Below are 19,514 nucleotides of genomic sequence, written 5' to 3'. Positions count from 1 at the left end.
ATTATGGTATACAAATGTCCAGTGTCCGTCCGTCCGTCTGTCTGTCCGGCGTAAACATGTCGCACCGTAACTCGAGAACGACTTATCCAAATTTCATGAAACTTAACATAGTTGTTTCTTATGATGGTCAAATGATCTGTATACTTTTTGGTGAAAATAAGATTAAAACTTTTTGAGTTACAGCACTTTGTAACTAAAACAGGGGTGTGTTTTTTTCACATGTCGCACCGTATCTCAAAAACGATTCTTGATTATGGCTTAAAACTTTAAATACTTCTTAGTTATATTAATCTTAATATCTGTATACTTTTTGGTGATGATTCAAAATTTTATTTTGGAGTAATTGAGTATTTTGTAAAAAAGGGGGAGGGTTTTTTTACATGTTGCACCATATCTCATAAACGATTTATGATTATTGCTTCAAACTTTACACATGTCTTTGTTTAATTAATCTAAAGATCTGTATACTTTTTGATGATGATTCAAAATTTCATTTTTGAGTTATTGAGTATTTTGTAAAAAAGGGGGTGGTTTTTTTTTACATGTGCCGTATCTCAAAAACAATTTATGATTATTGCTTAAAACTTTACACACTTCTTTGTTATATTAATCTCAAGATCTGTATACTTTTTGTTGATGATTCAAAACTTTACTTTGGAGTTATTGAGTATTTTGTTAAACAGGGGAGGTTTTTTTTTTACATGTCACGCTGTATCTCAAAAATAATTTATGATTATTGCTTAAAACTTTACACACTTCTTTGTTATATTAATCTAAAGATCTGTATACTTTTTGTTGATGATTCAAAACTTTACTTTGGAGTTATTGAGTATTTTGTTAAACAGGGGAGGTTTTTTTTTACATGTCGCGCCGTATCTCAAAAAATAATTTATGATTATTGCTTAAAACTTTACACACTTCTTTGTTATATTAATCTAAAGATCTGTATACTTTTTAGTTTTGATTCAAAATTTTATTTTAGTGATATTTAGTTTTTCGGGAAAAAAAAACAGGGATAGGTTTTTCACATGTCCCGCCGTGTCTCAAAAACAATATATGGTTATTGCTTAAAACTTTCTCAGAAACTATTTATGATAATGGCATAAAACTTCCACACAAGACGTCGGGCGTATCATGCGCTCATGGCGCAGCTGTTTATTCCTGCATATCAAACCTTGGCAGCTGTTGCTAAATATAAAACATAAGTGTAAATGTTAGAAGTAATTGCTTTAAATCACAAAATCATAAAAGGTACTTTTATTATCCCAATAATCGAATTTTAAATCCTAGGAGTTGATTTATTGTGGTACTTGAGCAAACATATTTTTGATTTGTATTGATTCAAATTGCCAATGTGAGTGTTCTCATTACTTCTCTATTGACATAGGGTCATTATTGTGTCTTTATTATTTGCTTTCTAGCTCACGTGGCACTCAGTGCCAAGTGAGTTTTTCTCATCACTTGGTGTCCATCGTCTTATGTTTACTTTTACAATCTCTTCTGAAACAACTGGGCAGAATAAAACCAAAATTTGGCCATAAACATCATTGGGGTATTTAGTTTGAAAGATATGTTTGATGATCCCACATGACAACCAATGTGTCCAACATGGCTTTAAAAAGAACATAGGTGGTAAAATGCAAGTCTTGTCTATTATTTGAAAACCGTTATAAAAACAAAAAATCTTACATGGGCAAAAATGTTCACAATGTTGAGTTCTTACATTTGTCCATATGTTTCAAAATTGCCAGACACTTCTTATAAGAGTTATTACTTAGGTGAGGTTTTGGAATTTGTGTCAAATGTTCATACTCCTTGGTGTTTTTCCATACAATACAATGTAAAATATTTTGCCCCATAACACCCATTTATTTTATTTTTTCATATAAGACTTATTAGCTCATGAAAAGTCATTTACCAAAATTTTAGAAGATTCTTGATTTTCTTTCTTTTGTTTTGAGACCCAAATAATACCAATGCAAATAAAAGGTAAAAGTCTGAGTCAGCCTTTTCCCGCCATATTTTAAATCGCAAATATCTCGAAAAGGAGGTCCATGACCTATCAATATATTTAGCTTATCTTTTTCCTTAATTGATGCTCTACCAGCCTATAGTATCAATTTTAATTTCTTAATTTTTACCTAACCTCACCTTAGTACATCCTTAAATGACAAATGTTTCTATTTTTTATTTTTCCCCTATTGTCTTAAAAATTATATTACGTAAAGAGAAAGTTTAAAAAGGCAAAACTGATCAGAAAGACAAGTTGTATAAATAAGCTTATTTGATTGAAATGGTCAGTCAACTCCCTATTAGAGTTAATGCCTTTGATGAAGATTTTACCATTTTTTTTTAAATTTGCGTGTTATGCCTTATATCTTGAAAAATATAAAAGATAGATAGAAACCTAACTTGGCAAAAATGATCAGCAAGACAAGATCTACTAGTAAGGTGGTATGGGAGTCTAAAATAAAAATGATAGAATTTGTTCATACTTTGCCAAAACGTAGTATCTATTGATATATGTTGAAAAATATAATAAAAATGATAGGTCACCGCGCATTTTCTTAAGCTACAGGACGTGACAAAATGACACATTATGTATGGATTATACAGGAAAAAACACCATTTTGTGATTAGAACCAAAACAAAATGATAGAATTGTTAAATACTTAAGGAAAAGATAGCTTTCAGACAATGCTTTGAGAATATCAAAAGAAAAGATAGGGTCACCGTACGTTTTTCCCAGCTAAAATTAGAAATGTAGAATCCTTCAGAAAATGCACTGTTTTAGAGTTACCTCCCCTTAAAAAGCCAATTCAATTATTTTTTTCAAACCCAAAAATAATCATCATTTGCAAAAATAATAATATTTTTAAGTTATATTCTTTTAAATTGATTCTTTTAAATGAAAATTCACATTAAATATCTGTATTCCTGCATCAAATTTTGCAAACTTGATAGAAAATCTTGACCTTTGGTTCTCTGTTTTTTACAATCCAAGATGGAGGAAGACACCCATACCACCTTAAGTCAATTTAAAGACGATTTTTATAAATTTTCCGTTTTGCCTTGCATGATAAAAATAATTATAATAGATAAACAGACACTTTACGTCACACACAAAAAAAAATCATCAAGACAAGATCTAATAAGAAGTAAAATTTTGCCGAAATCCCGGACTTAAAAACACGAAATCCCGAAGTCCCGAATTTTAAATACATTTAAGTCCCGACATCCCGAAATTCGAAAAAATAACTCCCAGATCACAAAATCTCGAACTTAAAAACATCTGATCCTGGAGTCCCGATAAAGGTCCTGTCCCCCTCTGTACGCGTACGGTCAGTCTTATCTTAAGAAGTTGGTCAAGTTTGTTAAATTCAAATGTTTATTACAGATCAACATAACTGAAATCTTGATTTAATGTAAAAAGTTCAATTGTAAATGAAATAAAACTTTACTATTAAAAATTGCCACGTTTTTTTATAATTTAATCTGTTATTTTCCTGTTTTTAACATTTCAGTAATACATGAAAATTAAATATGCTCACTGAAATTGAAGTTATCGGAAAGAAACATAATGTTGGAAGAAAGTTTTAAGAATATCTAGGAACTTTACTTCAAAAACCATCAAAGATACTGAGACTGAAATTATAAAACAATCGGTTGAAAATACAATGCGAAAATATGATAAAAACATGTCGAAAACTAATGCAAATATTTCAAAAGGTAGATCTCTTTGTTACTCAAAGAATACCAGGGTTGATGATTTAATAGGTAAAGATGCAAGTTAGTAAAACTATCAACATGCATTTGTCATATTAACTCTTGTTATGATATGGTGATGTAGATCTTTTTACACACAAAATTGAAACTGCACATTGGAAAACAGGAGGATTTTCATTGCATCTGCAGCCGAAAAACAAGCAAGCACTTCTCTTGCTGGTAAAAGATGAAAATGCAAAGTAACATACATGAATGAACACAACATGTAAATGTAAAAAAAAATGTTTTCCAATTTTCTAAGCCTCATAAATTTTTTTTACTTTTTCTGACATTGACCTAATATTGTAAATACGCATTTTGCATTTTTCAAAATTTAACACAAACGGAACTTTTAGTGCTTTTGGCTTCTGGAAAAACAACAGAATTTGATGATTTCTATAGAAGAAGGTATTTATGTATGTGTGAGGGGTAATTTATAGGCTCTTATCATAGCTTACCTATTTTTCATTTCAATAAGGTCATAGCGATGGTGATGGTTCCTTTAAACAGATGACCTTGATACAATTTACAAATTGGACAATGCCAGATGTTATTGGTTTACAATGAATAAATGATATGGAATATAGAAGTGAAATAGTTAACAAAGAACTATGTACTTATATGATAAAAAAGTAAAATCACAAAAATACTGAACTCAGAGGAAAATTCAAAACGGAAAGTCCCTTATCGATGTCAAAATGTAAAGCTCTGTCACATCAAACGAATGGATATCAACAGTTACTCTCATATTCCTTACTTGGTACAGTTATTTTCATATAAGATAATACTAATTTTCGTTTTAAATACTAATTCATTCATAAGAAGAGCACTCGTATACTGAAAACATTAAATTACCTTTTTACCACTTGATTGCTTTTGAAAGAAAGTGAAAGATATCATTTATCTTGTCACTTAAACAACCTTCAGAATTATATAGGGGCATGTTTTATATAAAAGGTGTACAATAAATATACCTATGTACACAACTTATATTCAAAAATAAACATAGGATTGGCCAGACATATATTACATGATCGCTCATTTAACGTGTACTTAACTTTATCTTTTTAATGTATCAGGTGATATGATAGATATTTCAAACCAACAATAATATTTACACGAATAATGAAAAATGTATGAAATATTCAATTGAAAGAATTTTTAATTCATGGCAAAATGGATTCCAACTTAGAGTGTTCAGCGAAACTGGTCGCCAAAACGGATGCATGTACAAACTGCTATTTAAAAATTTGTGATACTTGTCAGATACGTGATGATTTTTTGTTTCAAGAAAGATCTGCGAGATCCCATAGATCTGAACTTTTTGTTGATGAGATATATACCTGCAACAAATGTGACCAAACATGGATGGATTTATTTTCATATTGTGTTACATGCAGTCGATTAGTTTGTAGGTCATTCAAGGATAAACATGATGATTGTGATAAACACTATTGCCTCATGGAAAGTGATATCCGGAAGAGGAGAAAACTTGTGGAAACTGAAAAAGAAATTGAACAGTTTGCTTTAGATTTAGATAAAAGCCGAAATGACTTGTCAGAAATATGCGAGAAAGAAAAAAAATCCAGTTTTCTTCCAATTCTCAAGAGTTCCGTAGGTTCCATCGTTTCTAAATTTGAAGATACAATAAATTCATTTGCTCGGGATTCGGAAATTTTGAAATCTCAAATGTCTAGCGTTGAACAATATATAATCCAACAAAATGAATCTTTTCAAGATTTAAAGGACAAAATGCAACACATGAGAAGAAAAATTACATTTCCAGTTAGATTTTTACAAGAATTAAGCGAATGGGAAAAAGCATTCCTTAAACTGACAAACATGCACGCACGTTTTGATCTATCTACACTAAAAAATACCCCGGTGATTAATTTTGTCTGCAGACCTAAACATTTGGATCAGTATATTACCTACGATATACTTGGAATTCAAAAGTAAGTTCAGCTTCACAAGTTATAACACTAATCTCTACACACAGACCTTTAAATACTTCTTCTCACATCAAAATGATTGGTATATCCCATTTATTGGCATTATGTTTTCTGGTCTGTGCGTCCGTCCGCCCCGCTTCAGGTTAAAGTTTTTAGGTTAAAGTTTTTGATGAAGTTGAAGTCCAATTTACTTGAAACTTATTACACATGTTTCTTATGATATGATATTTCTAATTGTAATGCCAAATTAGAGATTTTACCCCATTTTCACTTTCTACTGAACATAGAAAATAGTAGTGCGTATGGGGCATCCGTGTACTATGGACACATTCTTGTTTTCGGTAAAACATGGCTGCATATGCAATTGTTGATTCTAATAGGTAATTTTTCAATTGTTTTTATTTCTTATAACTTTCAAAGGAATTCGGGCTCAAAACAGTTCGTTGTATAGTGCATGCAGTTGTCGTTACCACGATGTCTTCAGTATCACATTTAAAGGGTTTTGTATGAGAATACCATCTGATATAAACTTCAAGATCATTCAGCAGTACTCAATTCTTGATTATTGATTTTAAATAGTATATTTATTTCTTCTTTTTTTAGGGGGCATCGGTGCCCAAGCAATCTAAGTAGTTACTACTGTAATCACTAGCTAGTCAACACTGAGGTTATGAGTTCTAACGCCGCTCGTGCGGGTGCACACGACTCCGATCTAATTTTACAAGTATTGTCAATTTTTCCTATCGAAGGACGATGATTTTCACCGGGCAGACCGGCTTCCTCTACAAATAAAAACTGGCCGCCACGAAATAGCCCAAAAGTGGTGCTTAAAAGTGGAATTAAAACGCAAAAAAATCAAATCCAATAATTTATTTTACTTCTTCGAACAAACCTTAGCAGCAATATATCATTACTTCATTCGCGTTTACGTATGGAGAGTATATTTCTCAACTCATACTTTTGTATATCTTGTTATTAACTTTAAAGTTTTTCGTTTATTTTTCGCCGTGCTATCATGTTCTTTAATTTAGTTGTATGATTTTTGACGTGACAGCTAGGGGAGTTTATGCATCCCTTTGTCGTAGTTATGACTTTGAGAGCATGCAGGTCACGAGGTCTGATTCGGACCCAAGAGTTTTTATAACGTTGCCTTCTCTTGTATTTGTATTTCGCTTAATTAGTAATTCATAAAAACGGATAAACCTTTTAAGGAATTTCCTATCCCAGGCATTAATTAACTTAGCCGTATTAGGCACAACCTTTTTGGAATTTAAGGTCCTTAAAGCTCTCAAACTTTGTACTTGTTTGGCGTTCTAACTATTTTGACCTGAGTGTCACTGATGAGTCTTATGTAGACGAAACGTGCGTCTGGCGTATTAAATTATAATCCTGGTACCATTGACAACTATTATATGGTATTTACAATATATATGTGAAAAATTGTTTATCGAGATCTTTTTTGATTTTCTATCAATTAACTGAAAAAGACCCACTTTTTTGTTGAAGTCATTGTCGAAACTTCAACTTTTTTGTTGGTGTCTTTGATAAATATAATTACTTGTATGCTTGAATTCACCAGACCTGGTATTGATAGATATAGTTACTGTTTACTAGCACATCTATTTGAATTTGCACTAGATGCCTTTTATTGTCCTGAAAAATAAACATCTTTTTACCTGGATAGGTAGGATATTTCTTTCTTAATGTCTACTTACGTCAATTTGTCATATTTCAACACGTTGTAATTCGGTTTATATTTTAGAACACAAACTAGATACACCTACCTGGATAGATGCATTATTGGGAAACAAAAGTGAAAATGAAATGTTAATTGAAAACAATTTGCATTCTAATCTAAACAAGTATATAAAGATGTAATTCATGGTGTTTTGAGTTATCTATCCAATGACATACACTAAATATATATTCCAATAACATGAATAACAAGACTACAGTATTTATACTGTATAATAAATCAAAGTAAGAATGTCATATGGATACCTACTGGATTACTGGGAACTTTTCCCGCTGATAATGGAGATTCGATTTACATAGAGTACCCTATTTTAAAACATAATAATTCATTTGCTCGTAGATGTATATATTGTGAATTTCCAATACATTTCTGTAACTAAAGTTGTACCTAAGGTATTGAAACTATAACAAACATATACTTCATTAGTGACATTGAATACTTAGAAATTCAGCCTACTACAAAAAAAAAATGTGATCGGTCATATTGATAATTTAAAAGTACCCCCTATCAAAAGTTAACTTCATTTGTCATATTAATAATTAAGAGTTTAAATTGTTTGTCTTAGTAAATTTTATCTTTAACCATGACAATAAATAGAATTAAATCCCATCAGCTGATCTATTGTATTATATTGTGTATACAAAGCAGTTAGAATTCCCATATTTGACCAAAGACATTTACGTCTTGTTGAGAACTTATCGTTTCACTTAGAAAAATTGAAAAAATAAACGTATAAAGCCCGGAACCACTTACAAATCAAATTGAAAAACAATCTAACACGGGTATTTTGAACACACAAAATAAAGTTAGCGTGCAGCATTGTTAACTAAAATAGGTAAGCGTACACGTAGGTAGCAGTAGTTGCAAATAATTATCTGATATTTACTTGTTTAAGATAAGAGTATTATCTGTTTACAGAGATCCTAGCAGGGATGAAAGCTGTCACTCCAATGAATTGCAGGATACGCCCTTATGTCCTGGCTTGTCGGTTGGTAATCCTGCTGGTCCTCTCATAGATGGCATACAGTAAGTATTTTAAAATATTTGCATGATGTTAGTAATCTTACGAAAAATTAATCGGTTTATAACTGACAATCTCAAAAGTAAATTGAATGACTAGAATCGCAGCAGACCAAGCTGGACAATTAAAGGGGCACTAGCTATCAAATTCATTGTAACCGATTTGACTCAAATTCTCATATTTGGTTGATAACAATGTAAAACATTTATCCAAACTATCAAAAGTCTAAAATAAACAGTTTACAGAGCATGGGGTAGATTATATATAGGTTCGTTTCGTGTGTATTTTAGTCCAGACGCCATCTAATTAACTATCGATTTGACCTCAGATGACCATATAAGCGATGTAAACAAAAATAAAGATACGAATAGATTAAACCAACACGTGCAATTGCATTTTTATAGGTCTGTTTGATTTTATTTTATAGATTAAAAATAGATGTTTCTCATTCTTTTTAACCATATAAAAATGATTTTATGTGCATCGAATTAGTAGTCAAATGATTTACCGTAGTTTCACTTTCATTGTTGACATTCTTTTTCTTTAAATAACCTGTACACGTACAATGCATGCGTTGTCAATCTCTAGCTAGGGGTTAACTTGAAGTTCACATGAATACCGGTTAGAATGATGATGACGTTTTCACTTGCAAGTGAATCAGTCAAAAATTATGTTTAATCGCTTATTTCAACAAAATTAAAGGAAATTGATTGCTAAAAGCAAATTATTATTTCATTATTCCAATTTGATTAATGATTGATCTAAAAAAAATCATACTTTATTTTTTTATATATATCGTAGCTAGTGCCCCTTTAAGGGTCTTAAACAATATTTTGCAAATACGTTTCGCATTACCTTTTCCCTAAACCTATGTAAAATAAAGGTAATAATCAAAGAGGAAATCAAATGTACTTACTGAAAACAGTCATTTCTGAGCTTAAGTGCTCTGCATATATATTTTCCTAAGTTGTACAGGTCTTTTAAATTAAAAGTGGTTAATAATTGTAAAAGTTTACAACCAGATGATTTACGCCAATACTATGGTTTTATCAAACATTCACGCATATTTGAATATAATGGACATGATAATATAAATGCATTCCCTCTCAATATCATCAATACACAATGTACAGGTTCTAAGGTATCTATTTACATTAGGTTATATTCTCTTCGCTATAGCTAGATCATGTGATGACAATCTAAGTTAAAGTAGTAAGCACTCCTGTGTTTATATGAAATATCATTATAATGGTACAAGTATTTTGTTTAAAATTAACTCTTTATTAAATTTTCAATTATTCGATACAGTTACACTGTTTTACCCAATTGATGGCCTTAGTAATCTTTAGCAGATCCTGCATATATAATGACCCATTTTATTTTCAAAGCTCTGCAACTTCGTACTTGATTTATTCTTCCACCTGTTTAGATTCACATTACACTGATGAGTCTGATAGCTACAAAACTCGCGTATGGCGAACCAAATTATAAACCTGGGATCTTTGATGAGTTTGTTTATATCCATAAGTACTTATTGCAACGTCTTTCGTGGTGAGCTGAGGTTTAAGATTAAAAAAAAGAAGTTAGATTGATGTTGCCGAAAGCATTTAAACTTTGATATTATAGCGGATTTTCAAATTATGATATATCTAAATGCTACCACAAAATGCACCTATCATTATTTTGTAAGCGCGCGAATGAAATGTTAATGTGTGTGTACTTAGTAACTCATAAGTGCTGCAAATGAATAAAAAGTACATTCCTTTTTTATTTTATATTTAAGGTACAGTAACTTACACTAATATATACATACGATACGAATATACCAATCAAGATACCAAATACACATTGAAGGGTTCACATGGACACAAAAAGGAGCGAGACCAGGTGACCGAGCGAACGTCTCCTGCTATTAATGCATTACCCGCCTTGCGAATCAACACTGTATCAAAATGTCACTACCATTATCAAGAATAGAACACAATTTGTAATTATTCGATTCTTGGGAATATTCAAAAGATCTGAGACCGTTATAACTTGTCACTAACTAAAATAAGTTGATGCATAGACACACCGAACACAGCTGACCTTGTGATGAATTGTTTATGTTTCTATATTGTGCATGTGTGCATGTATATAAGCACATTTTATCAAGGGGCCAGCTGACGCCCGCCTTCGGGTGCGGGATTTTATTGCTGTGTTGAACACCCATTTGTGGACTTCGGCTGTTATCTGCTTTTTCGGTCGGGTTGTTGTCTCTTTCACATTCCCAATTTTATATATGTATTTTATGGTATATTTCAGAGTAGAGTCAGTCCAAAAGAGAAAAATATTGCCACATTTAAACAAAAAGTATGATCCATATCATCTGCATTTGTAAGTATTATATCATGTAATAACAGGAGTGAACAAACTGCTTTAAGTGGAGAGATTACAATGTTCATAGTTAAGGCGGAGTTTTGGCAGCTTAAATTATAAACTATTATATTTCTGTGAGAATTGAGTATGAAAAAATGGGTATATGCTTTAGCGTTTCAATGAATATCAGTATTTTCTTCTTTCACATTGGAAGGAGGAATGTACTATATACTGTATTGTGTACACAATTCTATTGTGTGTCATATTTAACATTTAAACTCAGGGTATGTAATTGGTTCGGCAATATGGATCTGCAATATTTGAAATGTACTGAAATATTACTTGTTTTTGCTTATACAACATTTGTAATATAGTTTTTTTAGTATTCTGGTAAACTCATATTGCAAAATTTAAAATTGCAAATAAACGTCTAAGACACATAAACATGTAAACATTTATTGAAAAAAAATGTCTTACTTGAACATTTCGGATATGTACGTCGTAACTACAATCCCCTTCCTTTCATGAAAGTGTCCTACCGAATTAGACTATTTACCGGATTTGTTATAACATGAGCAACACGAACGACAGGTGCCACATGTGGAGTAGGATCTGCTTACCCTTCCAATGCACCTAAGATCACCCCAAGTTTTTGGTGGGGCTTGTGTTATTTATTCTTTAGTTTTCAATGTTGTGTCATATGTACTATTGTTGTCTGTTTGTCTTTTTATTTTTTAGCCATGGCGTTGTCAGTTTATTTTCGATTTATGAGTTTGACTGTCCCTCTGGTATCTTTCGTCCCTCTTTTAGTTAAGTTCGGTATATCAGCGTCGTACTGTCAATCAGATCATCATGATCATTAGTGGTTTTATTATTGTAAAACTTTAAATGCACAAGGATAACACCAACTGTATATAGACATTGCTAGAATTTCTTTTCATTTATTATTTTGCAACGTATTTTAGGTTAGAAACAGAGATTAAATCCAAAGACGACTATATACGAAAGTTGAAGTTAGATCGAGAAACTCTGAAAAAGCACCTCCATTTGGTAAAGAATAGTCGTAATTCAGCTGAAAAGAAAATGAAAGAAATAACAAATCAGTAAGTTAAATAGTTGAACGTACTTGTTTGGCTTTATTACTATTTTGATCTGAGCGTCACTGATGAGTCTTATGTAGACGAAACGCGCGTCTGGCGTAATAAATTATAATCCTGGTACCTTTGATAACTATATACACCACTAGGTCGATGCCACTGCTGGTGTAAGTTTCGTCCCCGAGGGTATTACCAGCCCAGTAGTCAGCTCTTCGGTGTTGACAAGAATATCAATTTTATGGTCATTTGTTAAAATTTCCTGTTACAAAACTTTGAATTTTTAGAAAAAAAACTAAGGATTTTCTTATCCAAGATTTAGATTATCTTAGTCGTATTTGGCACCAATTTTTAGAATTTTGGGTCTTCAATGCTCGTCAACTTTGTACTTGTTTGGCTTGATAACTATTTTGATCTGAGCGTCACTGATGAGTTTTATGAAGACAAAACGCGCGTCTGGCGTACTAAATTATAATCCTGGTACCTTTCATAACTATTAACAAATTTCTTTTCAAAAACAAACATCAATTTGGGCACTTAAAGTTGATTGTTTTAATATGTCCGTCTCTGAATTAAGTCTGCCGGGATTCCTTTGAAATAAAACTATATATACGTTCGATATGAAAGTAAAAACAATCAAACAAAACTAAAAACGATCGACAATTTTATAAGAAATGTTCAGTTATAATTTAAATTAATTATAAATTGTAAGTGAGAAATGAGAATCCAGTTGCCCAGATGTAAAAACAAACCACAAAATATGACCACAATTCAACTAGAAAAACATGCAAAGCTTGGAAAGATTGTAGTTCTAGCTTAGTTGAAGACTGCATTTAAAATTGTAGAAGTTTTTTATCTACATTTTCCTTGACAACTAACCATATAACAAGCTCAAGAGAGTGCTTTAATACAACAATTATTTTGATTTTTCTACCACTCGTGGTGATACTCAGTAAATTGACTACATATACAAAACCGTGAAAGTATGTGTCACAGATACATCTGTGTCTAGTGGAAAGTACTGCCCTCTTTATTATTCAAAGTGGAAATCATAAGTGGGATACAACAATTTGAATGATCTAGGAGTGAGTGGCAATGTCAAATACACCCCTATGTTTACGGTCATGTTTATAATACATTCGTGGCAATATTTATGATATTGTTGATGATTTAGGCCTTGGGGGTATAATGTTTTTTGCTGAATGTATGTGCATTTTTTTATTGTATATAATTGAAACAATTTAAGATTTGAAGTGGAGATCCAAAGAAAAGATCAATTGCACAAAGAAGAATTACAAACTATTATCGATTATAAAATTCAACTGGAAGAGGATCTTAGAGAACTAAAAACTAAAATGGAACAACAATTACAAACTCAACAAAAAGAATATGAAGAGTTAAAAACAAGGTATTTATATTTATATTGCTTGTCTTTTTTAAATAAGATTTAAATGTGAGAGATGTACTGGTTATCTCATAATGCAAACAGGTCAATTAAAGTAAACATGTTCGGTTGTGCAATACATTCCTCAATTCACATATAAACCAACAATGCTGTAGAGATGCATACATTGCTAACTTAAAAATAAAACAAGAACAATAATTCATAATGTTGCTTTCCCTTTCAGTAATCCATTGAATCTTTATTTCCAGACAAGGCAAAAATATCCATGACCTGGAGTCGGAAATTGAATTTCTGAAGTTGGAAGCACTTAAAACGGAAGATGCTTCTCAAAAAGCTGCAAATGATGCCATTAATGAAAATCAGAAAGCAGAGGAAAGAATTAGACAGTAAATTAAGATAGTTTTCTAAATAAATGCTGACGCTGTATTATATTTATTGTACAGAAAATTCATGTTTATATTTTTTTAAATCATTTTGTATAAAGAAAGAAAGCATTCAGAATATTTAGACATTTCTGTGGATGAAAAATACAACTTAAAAGAGGCACATCGATACAATTTTGGCGAGTTAGATTAGCATTAAGTGTAATATAAACATTTATATGCCCCACCTACGATATTAGATGGGCATAATGTTTTCTAGTCTGTGGGTCCGTTCGTCCGTCCGTCCGTCTGTTCCACTTCAGGTTAAAGTTTTTGGTCGAAGTAGTTTTTGCTGATATTGGAGTCAAATCAACTTGAAACTTAGTAGACATTTTTCCTATGATACAATCCTTCTAATTTCATTGCCAAATTAGAGTTTGGACCCCACTGTCACGGTCCACTGAAAATAGAAAATGATAGTGCGAGTGGGGCATCCGTGAACTATGGGCACATTCTTGTTGGCAATAATTCTGACAAATTGGTTAGATGTTTACCTTTGTTCTTGGTATAAATATAACACAAAATATTAGTAGTTGAATGCAATACGATTTCTAAATCATACGTCTTTTCTTAATTTAGATAAACTCTATTTTAGGTATATAGAGCTTGTTGAAATAAAAAAGCTCCAAATAGAAGGGTTGGAAGACCATGTAGATTTGCTTAAAAGAGGCTCACATAAAATCACGTAAGATGAAATAGATTTGTATAGAGTTTCTATAGCTTATTTTTAAGCATATGAAAATATGTATATATGGTACGATCTTCAGCTATAAGCAATCTTATACTACATTGCATGCAATAAAAGGCCCTGACAGGACCAATATAAAACTATCTAAACGACGGTCCACAAAACAATAAACGAAACACAAATATGATATACAGTAACTAACGACTAAAATGTAATGTGAAAGTAGAGAAACTATCGTCAATCGTGTTGATATGTAGTTCAATAAACCATTTTGGAATAAAACAAAAACTAAGATAATGTATATAATGTTGTTTTATGAGTAAATAACTCGACTTTTCTATTCATTTCTAAGTTCCTTGTATGTTTTATTAATTTTTTTACCATATTTTAAGCAAGGAAACAGAAGAAGAAAATCAAAAAATAAAAGCAAAGCTACAAAAAGTTAAACACATGTTTAATGATTGGTCAAAGTCAAGCTCTAGGTAATACTTAAATAATAAAATAATTGATGCAAGCTATACTTTATTGTAGTTTTAACATGGGTAGGCATTATATTCTTGATTATTTTTGCTGGAGCGAGAGTGAGAAATTTTATGTCTAGATACTTTGTTGAAGAATAATGCTTCCATGGAGTCTAGATATTTTTATATCACCCTGTAAAAGTACAAATTAAATTTGCTAAATATACCTTAGAAGTTAACAAAACTGCATCAAATTTGGCAGTTTTGAAATAATTAGGTATGATCCCATGTTCTGTTGATGCTATCAAACTTTGTGTAGGTTGCTGGCACCATGTAGTCAATTAAAATCCAGACAGTTTCATAAATAAGATTTATTCATCGAGTATTAATAATAACTCAGACTGGTAAAGAACAAAAATTAATTTGTTATTAAAAAGTTAAACTTGTCTAAGAAAATCAAAATTCATTTAGAAAAAACTTTTGCTATATACAAAAAACTGAAAAATAATTTCATAAAATTTTGGGACCATTCCAATTCAAAAAGTGTTATTGATAAAAGAGGAAACAAATTAAGGATCTAACTGGATTTGAAGAAGAAATTTGATATGGAGAACTTGTTTAATTTTTTCGTTCATTTATTGAATAAAGATAAGTATTAGTATCCTTATGATTGAAAAAGGCAGAAATAAAAAGATTGATATAGAAAGCATGTTATGCCCATATGTAAATTTGAAGTTGAAGATGAATTACACTTTACCACACAATGTACCAAACTCAATAATTTGAGAAATATTTTTTTTTTCAGAATATTTTAGATATATTTTCCTCTTTCTATAATCGTTCAGACATTGGAAAATTCTCTTTCATATTTCGAAGAAATGATTAAGATATGAGTAAATGTGCATAAAAGGTATTCATGAGGTGTACAAGTTCAGACGTTCACTAACTTAAGTTATTTTATGTTATATATTATATAAATTGTGTACTAGTATCTAAACTGTGTCTCCTCCGTTAAAAAGATAAAAGGGGAAAAAAATAAAAAATCACAAGATTTTAAATAGGTCTCTTTATATATATATTTTTTAATGTTCTGTATTGGTATATAATTGATTGTAATGATAAATGTTTGTTGTTTGTTTGTGTGTTTATGACAATCCAGATTTTGAATTTTATATCAATAAAATCTTTGACCTTTTCACAAGTGACAATTATTTAAAGTAAAAATTATAAGTAGGATACAACAATTTGATAATCGTTCATAATATCATATCTATCATTGTATGTAAAACGGAAATGAAGATAATCTTTATAATCTTTGCTTTTCCAGTCTTAACAACATTATGGCACACGAACTTAACTTAGATGATGTATTCGTCGAAAGTGGATCGGGACAACAACAACGTCAACAGCAGACCAATATACAGAATTTTGATTCACAACTGGCCTTTGATGCAATGAATTCAAATTCAATGAGCTCAAACATGTAAGTGAAAAAAGTACTATTAGTACATAATACATAGTTATGTCCATTTCATATACAAGTAACATTTCCCTAATTATACCAAAATAAAACCATAATATAGACCACAAGAAGGGCATTCGGTAAAACTAGGTTCTAAACTTGTTTGGCTTATGATAATATAAAACGTGTAGATCAAATCAATAGACATTCCATTTGATCGGTAAAATAGTAACCGATAATAAAATTTAGTTATAAATATACTGTTGACACAGAGACTTTTTCGCGTGTATGTTATTTTGATATTATAATGTAAATGTTAAAATTAAAATAATATAACATTAACATTATCTGCTCTGTGGTCGGGTTGTTGTCACTTTGACATATTCCCCATTTTCAATCTCAATTTTAATCTGTCTATGCAACATATCAAGGCAACGAACAATGCCTGAAAGTGTAGTACCAAATAGTGTCAAAAGAAATGACAATGCGTACACAATAGCGTTGATTTACCATTAGTTGTTCCTCTGAAACTGATGTTATTCCATACTTAATCATGTAAACTATGCATAAGTTTCAAATTTATAAACAATAAATAAAGGAACGGAGTAATGAATTATCTCCATTGATATGTGTTGTGCAAAACCTAATACCACTGCAAATCAAATATCATTGACTTTTACTTAGTTGTTCCTTATAAATTAACCTAATCACAAATGCTTAACATATGAAGTATTTAAAGAAATGAGATGTGCCAGTGACTATACAACTGCACACAAATACCTCTGACCACCGCTTGTGGTTCCCTTTAACAAACCTAATCACAAGCCAATAACTTGGTGATACCACAAACACCAGAAACAGCACGCATTAGTATCGCATTCGCAACTTCGTCGCACCAAGAAAAAAAGTTGACAGGTTCAAATAGAAGAAGGGTACAAATTACGTCAATTTGGTTGTCAACTGTTTGTTTTTTTATTAACTAATAACATGCATTTAAAAATGACAAAGCCAATTATTCTCTTAAAAGGGAAATGATAGTCTTTGTAAATTAACAATCTTATACATCATTGATACAAGTGATTTCAATCTCTTAACTTAAAAACTAGTTATAAACTATTCGAGAAAATAAACATGTATGTACAAAATATAATTGTTTTGCATATAAGTAGAAATTGATAGAGCATATACGGAATGTATTTAGACAGCCTGTTATTAAAGCTTTATACTGTTATCATACATGTCATAATATTTATATTTGTTTATTAGGACTGCCCGAGAAAACATAAGTGTTAATGAAGAAAGTACAACACATGTATGTGATGTATCAAGTGGAAATAATACAGCTAAGCATATGTAAGTTTTTAATTTGTTTTTAGTGTAAACATATAAACATTTTTACTGTTTCAGTACAAGTTTTAAATTTTTCTGTATGATAGTTTTGAGAATAATAAAAGTTTATTATGACTTTATATGTGGACTTTGAAATATTTCAATAACACATGAATTTATAACAAAATGAATATGTATAAGTGACCAGCTACTGTATTTAAAACAAATTTTGTCTGTTGTAGAACCTCTGTTTCATACACAGCAGAACATATCCATATCATACAGAACTCACAAGTTAGTCTTGCAGACAGTGGATATGATGCAAAAAGCATTGCTGGAGAAATGGATTGAAAAAAATGTTTTCTTAAATTAACCTGAAAAAAGCTAGGATTACAAATGTCTCTCAACACCATTATATATCGGAGGGGTATCATGTACATAAGTGAAATTAACTGAAGTTCCAACATAGACAGGTTAGCCTTGATAGTGGTTACAACATTGTTGATATGGTCTCATGCAGTGAAAATGTCTCATCTATTATATGTTCGCTACATCTTCATAATGGTAACAATAACCCATTTATTTTGTATAATGATATGTTGCATTGAAACATTATTTCATTATTTATATTAATATGTGCACAAACTTCATTTGGCAAAATACATAGAAGGGACATTTAGCAGAATTATTGCAAAGGGATTAAAAACGATAATGGAGGAAACTTATAATTCAATTCTGCGGTTTTCGACGCAGGCCATACACGGCTGTTTGTGAATTAAAAGATTCTTTTGTGGTAGTGGTTAATATATACAAAACGGGCAGTAAAAATAAAAACCATGCAAGCTTTTTTGTCATTTAGTTTTGTTCACAATGATAACTTAAAGTATACCATGTAAACGTAAGAAATGAAAACAATATAAGATTATAATAGAATAGTTGACACATTCCTCTCAGCTTTTGCATCACAAGATATACATAATTTTCTGACTTTTATTCTCGTAGGTGTTGGATTTTGTTAGATAAAAACAAAACGAGGTAAACATTACTTTGATATGAAGGTTTATATAATGGAGAAAAAATCTAAACAGATATTAATATTAATATCATAGCAACTAACTATCAACTACTACATTGTGTAAGCTATTTAACAAAGAGTTGCAAGTGGTGAAGTTAAAATCATTACTTTGGAAATGTTACGGACGCAATCACGATAGGTGACTGTTAAGTGTTATCTGTTTCACAGATAACGTCGGATATGTTCAAGATTTCTTACTCCCGTCATCTTTTCCTCAATTGTGAGCTACCGATTTAGACTTGTCCCCGGGTTTGTATTTACATGAGCAAGACGATGAGAACCAAACGTGGAGCAAGACCGGCTTCCGGATCATCACATATTGTTAATATGGTTAATGATCCTCGGAATTTTGTCTCTATGTTTTGTTTTGTATTCTGTTGTTTGCCTCCAGATTCTTTTTAATTTGCTTTTAAAATGTCATTGTTAGTTGTTTTTTTTGTTTTTTTTCAAAAAATGAGTTTGAATGACACATTTATTTTTCGCCTGTTCTTCGAAAATAATCAGAATTGTTTTACCGTTTGAAATGAATTTAATTCGACATTAAAAAAAAAAGCCCATACTATTAGATATTAAATCTCGATTTTCGTTGATCTTTAACGAATGCATCTTTGTGTCTTACTTTGTTTATAGTCAATGTGTTTCATCTGCACAATAGAAAGAATCACGAAGAACAAGTTGTTGATGTATATTCGTCAATAAAACAAGGAAACTACCACAAGTTCCGAT

The 19,514-nt window shown here is 30.9% G+C and overlaps 1 protein-coding gene across 1 annotated transcript; it reads left to right on the top strand.

The window, feature by feature from the left end:
• The first annotated feature begins 4,743 nt into the window (after positions 1–4,743).
• LOC139485648 (myosin-10-like) lies at positions 4,744–19,459 on the top strand. Its single transcript, XM_071270272.1, has 11 exons — positions 4,744–5,720; positions 8,392–8,499; positions 10,799–10,870; positions 11,818–11,955; positions 13,193–13,354; positions 13,600–13,737; positions 14,369–14,458; positions 14,854–14,943; positions 16,250–16,405; positions 17,651–17,737; positions 17,956–19,459. Exons 1-11 carry the CDS (start codon positions 4,942–4,944, stop codon positions 18,062–18,064), a joined length of 1,929 nt encoding a protein of 642 aa, XP_071126373.1. The 5' UTR covers positions 4,744–4,941; the 3' UTR covers positions 18,065–19,459.
• Positions 19,460–19,514: the final 55 nt, after the last annotated feature.

This window comes from Mytilus edulis, chromosome 8 (assembly GCF_963676685.1).
Source record: "Mytilus edulis chromosome 8, xbMytEdul2.2, whole genome shotgun sequence".
NCBI classification, from domain to species: Eukaryota; Metazoa; Mollusca; class Bivalvia; order Mytilida; family Mytilidae; genus Mytilus; species Mytilus edulis.
This window is presented reverse-complemented; position numbering and strand designations above follow the sequence as displayed.